Here is a 13255-nt window from a genome sequence, read left to right on the forward strand (position 1 = left end):
CCCAGGCCCTGAGGCACTCCACCCACCGGTGCTGCAGACACCTGTGCCCTGCTTGGTTTGTTCACTCAACAAGTCTGTGAGCGTCTGCTTTGTGCAGGGCCTGTGCTGGGCGAGGGCGTCACCCCAGGGAATTCCCAGACCGAGGGAATGAGTGTGAGGGAAGCGCACGGGGACTGGGCCCCTGGGCAGGGCATTGGAGGATGATGCCGGGCGGAGGCCGTGGTGATGGCGACCCTCGGGGCCTGGATGGACGCTGGGCCTACAGGACAGGGAGGGCCCCCTCGCTGCTCCACGGCTGCCAGAGTGGGTGGGGACCTGTCCCCTGGTGCTGGGGGGAGTAGGTGGGAGACAGACACAGGGGTTGTGACTCTTCTCTGGCAAGAGTGGAATCCGTGGGCACAGCGGAGGCCAGGGGTCAGGGCAGGTAAGGGTGGGTGGAGGCGATCCTGCAGCTTTGGAATTGTTGCAGAGGATGGGGGTTCGTCAAGGATCATCAGGTCTTTTTTTTTTTTTGAGACAGAAGTCTCATTCTGTCATCCAGGCTGGAGTGCAGTGGTGCAGTCGCGGCTCACTGCAGCTCCAACTCTCAGGCTCAAGCGATCCTCCCACCTCAGCCCTCCTAGTAGCTGGGACTACAGGCGTGCGCCACCACACCCAGCTAATTTTTGTATTTTTTGTAGAGACAGGGTCTTGCCATGTTGCCCAGGCTGCTTTCAAACTCCTGGACTCAAAGCAATCCTCCCACCTCGGTCTCCCAAACTGCTGGGATCACAGGTGTGAGCCACCATGCCCAAATGTCAAGTCTTGAGGGACCCAGAAGGAGCCCTCGGCTAACAGCTACCTGGTCTCTGACCTCGTAGGGGTGGATGACCTCACCCCTGCCCAGCTGCCAACTCCACCTGGGCACCAGGGCTGTGCCTATGCCAGGAGGGGTCAGGAGGCAGGAGGCAGACACCGTCTCCCCAGAGTTCCTCCCGAACCGCCTTCGTCTTGTGTCCACAGGTTCCCTTGGAGACATGGAGGCCGGAGAGGAGATGCAATTGGTGGGCACCAGCCACACGGAGCAAAAGGCCACGGCGCCTGAAGCCCCCAGCCCTCCCAGCACAGGTGAGTCAGACTGAGCCCTCTCACCATGCCTCCAGCTGGGGCCTCCTGCTTCCCCGTACCATGCACTCAGAGTTCAGTGGTGTCTGAGCGGTGTGGGCCAGCCATATGCGAGAGTCCAGGACAGGCGTCTTCCAGCCGGAGGCCTGTTGCCCAGAGGCCCTGGGTGGGGCTGGGGGGTCTCTGGGGAAAGGGAGATGTGCACACCTACCGCATGTGCGGCCTGAAATCCGGCCCTCATACAGATGAGCAGACCGAGGCCCAGGTGGGGCAGGTCTGGCCCAGGGTTGGACAGGAATCCATGCCCCTCCCAGCCTCAGTAAACCCTCTGTGAAGTGGGGACCACGAGGCCCCCTCCCTGGGGCTTGGTGAGCTGAGGCCCCTGCTGGCATGCTGCGTGGGCTGAGTGCACAGTGGGTGCTGGGTGCAAGTGAGTGCTGGGTGCACAATGGTTGCTAGGTGCACAGTGGATGGGTGCTGGGTGCACAGTGGATGGGTGCTGGGTGCACAGTGGTTACTGGGTACAAGTGGATGCTGGGTGCACAGCAGATGGGTGCTGGATGCACAGTGGATGCTGGGTGCAAGTGGGTGCTCGGTGCACAGTGGTGTCTCCTGCTAAGGCAGCACACCCCACTCACAGACCAGAGAAGTTTGGTGACTTGCCAGGGTCATTCAGCTGGCAAGTGCCCCAGTGGGGGTCCCACCCAGGTCTGGGTTTAGCCTGATTTCCTCCACCCTCGTCAGCACCTCCATACTCCCTGGGCCCTCCTGGTGGCCAATTCCATGGGGCAGGGCATTTTGCGAGCCGAGAAGAGGGCCTGCCCTCCCAAGAGAGAGTTAACCTGCCATAAGGAGGTCTGCTAGAGACAGCTGTACCCCAGACACACCCAGACACACCCAGACACACCCAGAGACCCTGGGAGAAGGGGCCTCCCTGGGACAGAGGTGCCAGGAGAGGTCAGCATGCTCACCCCCTTTTTCCAAGGTCTGAGAGAGACAGCAGCAGGTTGTGGGGTGGGCTCTGCCCAGCTCCCCCACACTCCACTTGCAGCCCCAGGCACCAATCTCATACCCGTGCCATGAAGCCCTTTGCACACAGACTGTGAATTACCCTCACTCCAACGTGGAGGAGATGTGGCCATACCCGGACCGTTTGGGAGGGTGCTAGGTGGGTGACGTGAGCTGGGGTGGAGGAGAGATGGGTGCGTGGGACTGTCCCTGATGGGCGGAGGGATGCCAGGAGGCAGTGACAGCAGGTCCAAAGGCTCCAAGGCCAACGGGGGTGGGGGAGAGGTTACACAGGGGTCTGTAGCCGAGGGGCTGGGGTGGAGATCCCAGGCAGACCTTGGTCCCTCGCTTGGGAGGGGGGCTTCTCAGTGGGGACCCCCACCCTAGCATTTCCCAGTCTGAGTGTCAGAGTCCCCTCTGGGTGGGCCACAGCCCCAGGAGCCCAGCAGGCCTCATCACCCCATCTGCACACACCCAGCCTGCTACGCCTGGGCCCCTTTTTCTGGCAGCAGGCCCCGGGGTCACCAGAGCCAGTGGGACTTGACCCCAGGGCTGGGTCCACCATCTCCCCCAGCTCACCCAGGGACATCCCTGCCCCAGGACGGCCAGGCTGGGTGCAGGTGTCCAGCCCAGCCTCTGGTGAGGCCTGGGACCCACTGGCTGCCACTCCTCCCTGCCCTTGCTGCCATCACCATTGGCATACACTGCTTGTGGTGCAGTCAGAACTCTGCCTGGCCGGTCCCGGGGCCGGGCTCTTAACCCTTGCGGAGCCTCCGTTCCCGCACATGTGAGCCGGGTGCCAGTCCCTCAGTGGCTACGGGGAGTGAGCACGTGTGGCACATGTGGACCCCGAGGCCCTTGGCTGTCACCGCCGCCAGCCTTAGTGCCGCACACAGGTGCTGCCGGCCAGCTGCAGGAGCCCTGATGGAGGGGCCACAACAAAGGGCAAGTGGTGGACTTTGGCCCAGGCCGGCTTCCCGGGGAGCCAGGCTCCTTATCTGATCTGGGAGCCAGGGCTGCATGGGGGTGGGGGTGGGGCCCGGGAAGGAGCTGGAAAAAACAACCAGGGCTGCACCTGGCACAGGCCTGAGTGATAGCGTGGCGATGGGTGCGATAAGACAGCAGCGCGGGAGCTGTGTCTGCCGCTTGGCGGGTCCAGTGAGGCTCCCTCGCAGTGGCTGGAGCTCAGATGCCAGCCACTTTGATTTATAGCCAAAAATAATAGGACTTTTATACTGTGTGATTGACTTATTTGATGTTAATCACAGCCCTTATCGCGGGTATTAATAATCTGTGGGCATGTGACGTCACGGGGTGGGGGGGCTTTATGGGATCGCATCGATCGGGGCCGAGGTGGTTATCAGGCCAGCTGGGAAGGCAAACATGCCCTTTGGGCTGGAATAGGTGCAGGACCTGGTGGAGGGGCCCCCAGCTGCCAGCAGAGGGGACCGGGGAGCTGGCGGCCGCGTGTGTGCCTGCTGGCCGGGGCAGGCCGGTCGGGTCGGCCATCCTGTGCCCTAATTATCAACAGCAGCTGGAATAACAATTATCATTGCAACAATTAATGAGGGATAAGGGGTTTTACAAGACCAAGAGGAAAACTTGGATGTCTGTCTCACCCCAGTGAGAGTGAGCCAGGAGGTGGGGGTGGCTCTGGGCCCGAGCTCCCCAACCCGGTGCCCAGTGCCTCAGCATCCCTCCCAGCCACAGGGAGGGCAGCTCAGTGCCTGGCACTCAGCAGGGATGTGACGGTGTTTTCCTCTCTGCAGATGTTAGCTCACCCCCACCGCCACCGACCCCCACATCCCCGGGAGGCCCCAAGGAGCTGGAAGGACAGGAACCGGAACCCAGGCCCACGGAGGAAGAGCCGGGCAGTCCCTGGAGCGGGCCAGGTAACCATGTGGGCAGTGGAGGCAGCAACATCACCTCCCGGGCAGCCTGGCCCGGCCCCCGGGAACAGGGCCACGTGGGTGCTGGGGCAGGTGTGTAGGTTGCTGGAGACCCACCAGGCCCAGGCCTGTGCCTAGTCCAAAGCTCAGCTAACCTGTGCAGCTGGTGGTATCGCTGCAGCTTGGCACCCTCAGGCCAATCCCGGGCCTCACGTGGTGTACAAGGAAGCTCTGGGGGGTTCCCTGGATCAGAGCCTGGTCTGGGCCGCAGAAGAGGAGCTAGTGTGATGGCCAGGAAGGAGTCCTCAGAGGTGGGAAAGGCAGGGAGGTGGGAACAGGAGGCTGCATCTCAGCGGCCTGGGCCCGCGGCCTTCCCAGCTGGGCCGGGATTCAGAGCTGTGCTGAGGTGCCCAGGCAGGCACTCAGGCCTGAAGGGCAGGAGAGGACCCCACCCCACTCCAGAGTGGCTGCAGGCTGTGGGGGACGGAGTCCGAGCCACACTGCCCCGCGGGGCCTGGGCCACAGGGTGTGTCCTAGAGGGTGATTTGGTGACTCTGCTCCGTGATTTGTAGCTAGAGTTCTGACCCCAGAAGTCCCACAAACGTGTTCTCCCTGTGGCCCTTTCGGGGACTGTGAATTCCATTCATTTATGAACGCAGGGAGCACTGGTAGTCAGATTGTTTCTGTTGTTCCTAATAAATCCCGCGGCCTGAGGAACCAGAGTAGCGTCTGGGGTGGCTTCCCAGGGTCGCCCGACCGAGGCCGTCATGAGAGCTGGTGGGTGAGGGAGGGAGGAGGCCCAGCAGAGGCGGAGTGGGGGTCGCAAGGTCCCCGTGGAGGAGGGACGGCGTGAGGAGGGGCAGGTGCTCGAGCCAGACGCATGTGCAGATGCAGCAAACATTTATTGAGTGCCTGCTGTGTGCCAGGCATACAGCCGGGAGCAGATGGCCGTCGCAGAGCGCACAAGCGGCCGTAATGACACCAGCAGGGCCCCCATCTGTGGAGAGAAGACGTGTGGTGAGGCGCTCGCCGTCCTGGGGAGCAGGGAAGGCTTCGCTGAGGCAGAGGGACCCCATTCCTTCCCGGGGGCCAAGATAGAAAGGGGTCAGTGAGGTCCCAGCAGCAAGGGAGAGTGAGAGATGGGTCCACGGGCCCGCTGGTGCAAGTAAGCAGCGGCACGTGCGTGGAGAGGCCTCTCGTTCAATACAGCCCCTTCCCGCAACGGGACAGCCGGGACCACAGAGAGAGGGGTGGGCCTGGGCAGCCACAGCCAGGAGGATGACCCGGCCCCAAGGGGAAGCCGAGTCACACCTGCACGGGCTGTGGGGCTGCCCAAGGCAATGCTGGGGCCTCGTGGCCACCGGTCCTCATGGGCTCCTCCTGCTGTTCCCCAGGAAGGGGGGACCGGGCATCCAGCACAGCAGACGATGTGGCTTACCCACCTGGGACCCAAAGATGGTGGGGGGCCCAGGCGCCGTGGCAGAAACGTGCTGGCTGCGTGCCTTCTCCTCAGGGACACCAGGTGGGGGGAGGCCCAGGACACACCTGTCGGGGGTCGGTCAGATGCTGGTGTCTTTGGGGGTCTTGGTCAGGTGCTGGTGCCTCAGGCCCTCACTGCGGGGTCAGCCTGACAGGCCTTTTCACGTGCAGGGCAGCGCTGTGGGGTTGGGAGGGGCCGCCCTGACTGCCTCAGTGTCCCCAGCTATAGAACAGGGTAGCGGGGAAGGTGCACATAGGCCCCCCTCAGGCCCTCAGAGCTCCCACACTCTATCAGTGGAGACCACCCACACAGTGGCAGGGACCATTGTGTACCTGTGGGACCCAGTTGGCCACTGGGCAGACAGGGGGTGCTGGGCGGTCCTCACGCCAGCCCCAAGAGGGGCCGAGATGGTGACCCCAGTCTCTGGAGGAGGAGGCCCAGCCCGGGGATGCAGCACACGTCCACCATCATGCAGCTGGGAGGTGGTGGAGCTGGGTTTGGGCCTAGAGTTCATAGACAGTGGTTTGATCGTCACCCCACGGGTCCCTGTCCACCCCTGCAGTGTTGAGAGGGGTTAGATCATCCTCCTGTTCTCCAGACGAAGGAGGCCCTGGGGGATGGAGCCTGGCGCCGGGAAGGGCTGGGCCCCTGAGGCCGGCCGTGGTTTGGGGCTGGGGCGCACCCCCGAGCTTCCTGTGCTGTGTGCATCCTCTGGACCGGGCGGTGCCCTATCGGCTCCCACAGATATGAATTTCTGTGCAGTGGGCGGTGATGGGCTGATACGCGGCTGCTGGCCAACCGCTGCAGTGGCCACGGCCTATCAGGCCCACACAGGCCGAGCTATCACCCACGGGGAAGCCAAGGAGGTTCTGTGGGCTCTTATCTCTCAGGGCAGCCCGTGCGTCGATGGCCAGCAGGGTCAGTGGCCCCAAGGGCAGTGCCTGGCCAGGTGACCAGTCCAGTGGTTGGGATGCAATAGGGGATTGGCCACATTTGCCCTGCTGGGCCTGAATGTCTCTCCCTTCTGTCTCCAGACCCTCTCTCTGATGCTCTGTCTTGTGTGAGCGCCTCTCTCTCCCCTCTCCCTCCCCGCCTTCTCCCTCTGTCCCTTCCTCTCTCCCTCTCTCTTTGCCGTTCTCCTTCTCTCTTCCTCCATCCCTGCCTCTCTCTCTCTCTCTCTCTCTCTCTCTCTCTCTCTCTCTCTCTCTCTCTCTCTCTCTCTCTCTCTCTCTCTCTCTCTCTCCCTCTCTCTCTCTCTCTCTCTCTCTCTCTCTCCATGCCTCTCTCCCTCACCCCTGTCTCTGCCCCTGTCTCTCCCAATTTCTGTTTCATGGTCTCTGGCCCACAGCTGCTCCCCACCCCACCCATCCCCAAGTGTGGGAAACAGTGCAGGCCCCAGCCCCTCTGAACCTGCCCCAGCCCCTCTGAACCTGGCCTGGGGCCCTGTTCTCGAGGCGGCCTGGGAGGCGCCATCCTCCTTTCCTATCTGGGGTGGAGGGAGCGCCAACTTGGACCAAGGTGCACTCTGCACCCTGTGGCTTTGGGGAAGTGACTGGGCCCTGAACCTGTTTCCCACCTGTCCTGCATGTGGGTGGAACCCGGTCACGCTGCAGAGCCTGGAGCCCAGGGCCCTCATCTGCTGGCTGGACCCGGGCTCACAGGTGTCCTGGGAAACCCCCCAACCCCAACCCCGGTTAGACCCATTTCCCAGGGACATCCAGAAGGTAGACAGGGTTAGCCTGGTGGAGAGACCCGGCCTTGGCGCCTCCCCCAACAGCTCCACCATGGGTCCAGCCAGGCTGCCCTATCCCTGGTGGTCAGGGACTCCCTGGAGGCACCATGTAACACTAGGCAGAGGGGAGGCCTCCCAGCCCCTCCCCTCCTCCCAGGGGACACCCAAGAGGTCCCCAACACCTACTGCAAACGTAAGTGAGGTCCTGGGCACACAATGACTTTGTAAGCACCGGAGAGCTGTCCCAAGCTGTGGGGAGCTGTCCCGGGGTATAGAGAGCTGTGTCGGGGTGCGGGGAGCTGTCCTGGCGTGTGGGGAGCTGTGTCGGGGTGCGGGAGCTGTCCTGGCGTGTGGGGAGCTGTCCCGGGGTGCAGGGAGCTGTTCTGGCGTGTGGGGAGCCGTCCTGGGGTGCGGAGAACTGTCCCCGGGTGGGGAGAGCTGTCCCGGTGTGCACGTGGCCATTGTCTTGACTTCCTATGATCTCCTGGCCCTGTTACTGCCCCCACCTCAGCCCCCTCCTGGCCCTACCTGATACCTGGTGCTCCCAGAGCCCTAAAAAGAGATCAGGGAGGCATTCAGTGGTGCTGGTTTTTGTTCAAAAGTTCTGAGCTCTGTATGCTGCAAGCGGCTTTGCTCTGGAGCGCCACGACTTCAAATGGGGGCGCCTGGAGCTGTTCTGAGACGGGAGCACAGACTCTACAGCCCAGCCTCGCTGAGTGACAGCAGGCAGGCCGCCTGACCTCTCCAGGTCCCAGTTTCCCAATCTACAAAATGGATGTAAGGAGAGCCACAGCCACAGCAGGAAGCCTCCATGAGGAGGGGGACTGAGGAGTGTGTAGTGCAGTGTGGCTGGAGCCGCTTCCCAGACCTCAGCTGTGGGTCTTGAGCTTGTCGGCCACCCCAGGGCGGCCTAGGTTCTCTCGGATTAGGGGGTGCAGGTAGGTTTTGCCGGGAGAAGCCACCATCTGCAGCCTGGAACTCCCCTTTTCGCGGCCAAGAGAGGTGACCAAGCAGGGGCCTGGAGCAGCCACCTTGCGCTCCCCTGTCAGTGGCGGTCATCATGGCCTCATGGCAGGAAAAGCTCACCCCCCAAACCCCGTTACCCGCCCAGTACCAGGGAGGCTTCCAGGCGGGAGCCGGGACCCACCAGTGAGGTCGTTGCCTCGATGTCCAAAGCAGGACACCCGCCAGGGTGAGAGGCTGCCACGGGCAGAGCCTCCCGTCACAGGGACCAGTCACACCTCACCAAACCCTGCCATCACCACCCAAACCAAACCCGGAAGCAAGGGGGAAGTGGGGAAAGGAGCTGATTCCAGGAGGGGTGTCCGCAGGCCTCCAGGGTGAGTCGGGGCCCTGCAGTAGGGAGCAGAGGGAGTGGGAGAGGGCACAGCCCTGCATGGGTAGGATGCCGCAGGGCCTGAGTCGGGGGCGAGGCGGACGTGGACGGGCAGGAGTGCGGCCTGGTCACTGGGCCTGTGGCCTTGGACTCCAGTGAGGCAGCAGGAGGCGCCAGCAGGAGGAGAGAAGGGCCAAGGTCTGAGCATGATCCCAGGAGTGGCCACAGAGAAGGGACCTCGGCTGGAGGCAGAGCTGGGGCCGCCAGGGCCTGGACTCCGTCTTCCTCCCTGGAGCCACCAGTCCGGATGTGAAGGGAAGGATGGGCGGCAGGAGGCGGAGAGCTCCTATTTTATCTTTGAAATGACCTTGTTTGCCGGAGGGGCAGCTGCTTAAGATTTCGCTATGCAAATGGCTAAGCCATAATCTATAATCCCTGCACGTGCTTGGGAGCAGCTCGGCCGTGGCGCGTCCTGCAGGCCTGTCCCATTGTGGGATGTGGGGCCGAGTCCTGGAACTCCTGGGCATCCCACTCCTGCCTTGGAAAATGGAGTCGCTCAGACATGCCGTCCCACTAGGACTTGGAGGGGTGGAGCTGGGGTCCCATTCGACTCCCTGGGTCCTGTGCTGGCCCATTTCACGGGCCCTGTGTGGTCGTCTGCCCTGAGAGTAATCGTGCAGCCTGGGCCACAAGGAAACAGGTGCAGGAAGAAGCTGAAGAGCATGGGGGCTGGACCTGGGAGTGTGGAGTCCCCTCCCCCTGGAACAGGCCTCCCCCACCTCCCTCTGTGAGGCTGGGCGGAACTGAGGGGAACTGGGCTGGGAGGAAAAGCTTCTTGCGCAGAGCCGCCTGCAGCACCAAGGAGGCCTCACTTCTCCATCCTGGGGGCTTCAGGCTGTGGAACAAAAGTCCCCACCTGCCCTGGCCCAGGGTCAGCCACAGGGGAGAGAAAGCAACAGAGAGGGGGCTTGGGGTGGGGACGGGGACCCTCACCCACATACTGCTGGGCATAAGAGCACATCAGCACGGGTCATGTACACCGGACTTGAGGAGATCGCCTCTCACTGGGCATTTCCTGTGAGGGGAGCTCTCGAGTCCTGGCACATAGGGTCCTGCAGGGGAGGTCTGAGTTGGGTCCCACTCTACAGTTAGGGAAACAGAGGCTCAGCGAGGTGAGGTGGCTTGGCCACAGTGGTCCAACCCTGAGTGGACATGGGGCTGGGACTTGAGCAGCGCTGCCTGTGGGCGGGGGGCTGGCAGGCCTGCTCTTGCTTGCCCAGGATCCGCAAACACCTGCTCCTGGCTCGCTCCACCTGTAAGTGCCTCAGGGCCTGGAGCTCTTTCCTGGAACCACTATGGACAAGGTGAATTCCAGCTGATCACACAAGTCATGACTTTTCCATCCCCGCTCTGTCCTGGGCCCTGGTGGCAGAGATGGGAAGGCTGGCCATGTCTCCAGGGCACTGCTGGCCAGCAGAAGGGACACTCAAGTTCAGGCTGGGTGTGAGAGATGGGAGGGGCAGCAGGTGGACGGCCCCGGCCCCAGCCCCACGCTGAGCCGTGACGGACACGGTAGAATGGGGTTGGGTGTACACAGGCAGCTAGCTCAGGGCCTGAGGTTCAAGTGGTCAGTCGTGGCTGGAGCATTCCGGCCCAGGTGTGGATGGGGTTCAGAGGGGTCAGGGCGGGGCTCAGTGCCAGGGACTGAAAGGAGCCGTCTCGGTTTTCTTGGCTGTAAAATGGGTATCCTGAAGGGTTTTGGGGGGGCCGTTCGTCCAGATGCTGTGCCGTGAGTGATCTGGTGCAGCGTCCCGGCACTGGGAGCAGGCGGCTGCTGTGAGTCCGGAGGAGGGCTCTGTCCGCTATTTCCTGCCTGAGGCCCACAAAGGGCCCCCACCCAAGGGTCCTGACGGGGCCTGCCTGAGGCTGGGAATCCTCACCCAAGTGTGTGAGGGCGTCGGGCTGGTTATCTGGGCCGAGCTCCATCTGACTAATCTCGCCGGCCGAGCGTCTACGCAAACCTCAAGGCCTGCTATCGGGAGGAGGCTGAGGCGGGGGCCCGGCCTGATGGACAGCGGGGAGATGGGCCGATAGGCGGCGGCGCTCCCTCCCCACCCGGCGTGCGTGGGTGGGAAATCATTCCAGCTATTCTGCCTTATCAGCAGCCCGGCGCTGCCCCCGATAGCACTATTAGTCTTAGATTAACGGGGGGGAGGGGACCCTGGCGGATGGCAGGGGTCAGCCTGGGGTCACCTCCATAGACCAGACCCAGTGCTGGGTCAGGAGCTACCACCTCTGGCTGTCCTAGGGAACAGGAGCCCACCTGAGGGGTCCCCAGAGGGAGCCCCAGACCCCACCCCACTTCACAGCGGGGCAGAGGGGGCCATGGGGAGCTGGAGCCAGAACCCGAGGAGGGGCTGTGTGTCTCGCAGCCACACCCTTCCCTGGAGGTTTGCTGAGCACATTGGGGCCAGGCGTGTATCAGGTGCTGGGAATAGACAGGGATGGGCCTGCCCTGGACGTGTGTGGTGGAGGGACATGGGCCCTGGAACCAGAAAGAACATGGGTGTCCCGCCCGGGAGCGGTCAAGAGAAGGAGGTGGTGTGTTCATTCAGCCAGCGTGTGTATGAGGGACATGCTCAGGCCAGCACAGCCCAGGCCCTCCAGGATCTGCTCTCTGGTGAGGGAGACACCCCAAGTCATGACGAGGTCGGAACGCCACGTATCCGAGGGGCAGGCAGAGCTGGCCTCGCTGAGCCAACGTTTGAGTCCCAAACGAGTGAGGGGCGTCTGGAAACGGTGTTCCAGGCTGAGGGCGCAGTCCCTGAGCCGGGGGCACCCCGCCCATCTGGAGTGAGCGCAGAGGTGAGGCAGCAGCGAACTCAGAGCCTGAGGCCCCAGCACGTCCGGCCTGCGGTGGCAGAGGGTAGTTATCTTGGAAACTGAGTTCAGAGGTCGCAGGCTCTGGCCGGCGTGACCCTGGGTGGTTGGCGTGGACACCTTGGCTGCCCCTGGCCCTGAGCCTTCCCATGACACCCTTCCCTCCCCTCTCCCAAGCACTGACCCCAGGCCTGGGTGGGGGCCGCACCCGGGTCCTGCCTGCACCACCAGACCCCAGGCCTGCCTCTCCATGCAAGGCCCTGTGGGCAGAGCCCCTGGTCAGGGTTGAGGTTGGGGCCAGAGCCATCTGCAGCCCCTGAGACCGGCTCCTCTTCCTTCATCCCCAGCTCCCCCATGGCCCTTGTGGCTTCCCCATGGCCAGGCTGCCAGCACCCCGGGGCCTGGCTGACCTCCCGCACCCACCCCAGCCCTGGCCATACAGAAGCTGCCTCCTGAGCCTGGCCCTGACTTCAGCCTCCACCCCAGGAAAGTCACCTGGGCCTCGAGGTCCCGAAACTGCAGGCAGAGCCGGCATTCACTCACTCTCTTGTACTTCCATTTATTGAGCACCAACTGTGTGCCAGCCCTGCCATAGACAGGGGGATGCAGCGTGAGCAAAACAGACCCTGATGCGGCCTCCAGAGCAGCCGCCGAGGAGGAGAGAGCAGTCGTGGGGGTGACGCTGGAGATGCGGGCTGGTGCAGAGGAAACCGGGTGCAGAGGCCTGGGGTGGGGCCGGCCCAGCTGACTTTGGGAGCAGCAAAGGGGCCAAGGGGCAGGCAGGACCGGGCACGTGGACAGGGCGGAGCCTGGTGCCTAGTAAGCTGGGCACGGGGGCAGGTCTGTGCACAGTGTGGGGGACCCCACCTGGGTGGCCCCTGAATCCCGCTGGCTGGGTGGAGGACAGCTCAGGGGCAGACGGAGGGAGATCCAGGAAAGTGCTTGGCTGAAGTGGGCACTGTGTCCCCTTCACAGATGGGAAACTGAGGCCAGGAGAGGTCAGGTAGCCACCGCACCCCCATGCTGGGGAGGGTCCGAGTGGGCACAGAGTCCCCAGGCCTGCCTCCCAGGGAAGGGCCCAGGCCCACCCATCCAGTCTCTCCTGGCCCAGCCCCCAGGGTCCTGTGGGCTCCCCGGGCCCCTCCTCAGCCCCATGGCAGCAGAGGGTGAGGGACAGTGGATGCCCCATGAGGAGTGCAGCTGGAGCCCTGGGTCTCTAGCCGTCCCCATGGTTGGGGGGCAGGGGCCGGGCCTGGCTGCCTGCCGTGCTGCCCGCTGGCCTCACCACCTTCCGGGAGCGGCTATCTGTGGCCAGGGCAGCCTATCTCGGCCACAGGCGCTAATCAAGCTGGCTTCCTCCTCCGCCCTCCCACCCGGCTTCCTGCCCCGGCCATCCCCCACCACCAGCCCCCACCCGGGCCCCCGCCGTTGCCCTACCGGCCCCTCCCAGACATCTCGGGGGCAGGCCCACCAGTATCACCTGGGCGAGCCCCTGGAGCCCCGGCTGCTGCCCAGAAGCTTCCCTCCCTGCCCCTCCTGGGCCTGCCGCATGGCGGGGGACACAGTCAGCTCCCCGCCTGAGCTGGTGGCCTCCTCAGGAAGATGGCCACAAGGCGCTCTTGGGAGGACCCTTGGGACAGTGGGCAGGCGCTGGGCAGGCCACAAGCGTGTCGCTGGCAGCTGCTGCCCCAGCTGCCCTCGTTCCCACCACTACGCCCCGTGTTGCCACCAGTGTGGGCGCCGTGACCATCACTAGCACAGGAACAGTGCTGTTAGAGAGAGCTGCTGCTGGCCTGGCCGCTGTCACCTTGCTGGTGCTGTCACTG

At 63.7% G+C, this 13255-nt stretch overlaps 1 protein-coding gene across 1 annotated transcript in view; it reads left to right on the plus strand.

Annotated features, from left to right (window-relative positions):
* The window catches only part of ZFPM1 (zinc finger protein, FOG family member 1), a 76623-nt gene that overhangs the window by 30590 nt on the left and 32778 nt on the right, over window positions 1-13255 (plus strand). The window contains exons 2-3 of the mRNA XM_050773609.1: window positions 1003-1107; window positions 3882-4004. Coding sequence (XP_050629566.1) covers window positions 1003-1107; window positions 3882-4004 — 228 coding nt within the window. The remainder of the gene's footprint in view (window positions 1-1002; window positions 1108-3881; window positions 4005-13255) is intronic.

The sequence above is a fragment of the Macaca thibetana genome, chromosome 20, assembly GCF_024542745.1.
Source record: "Macaca thibetana thibetana isolate TM-01 chromosome 20, ASM2454274v1, whole genome shotgun sequence".
NCBI classification, from domain to species: Eukaryota; Metazoa; Chordata; class Mammalia; order Primates; family Cercopithecidae; genus Macaca; species Macaca thibetana.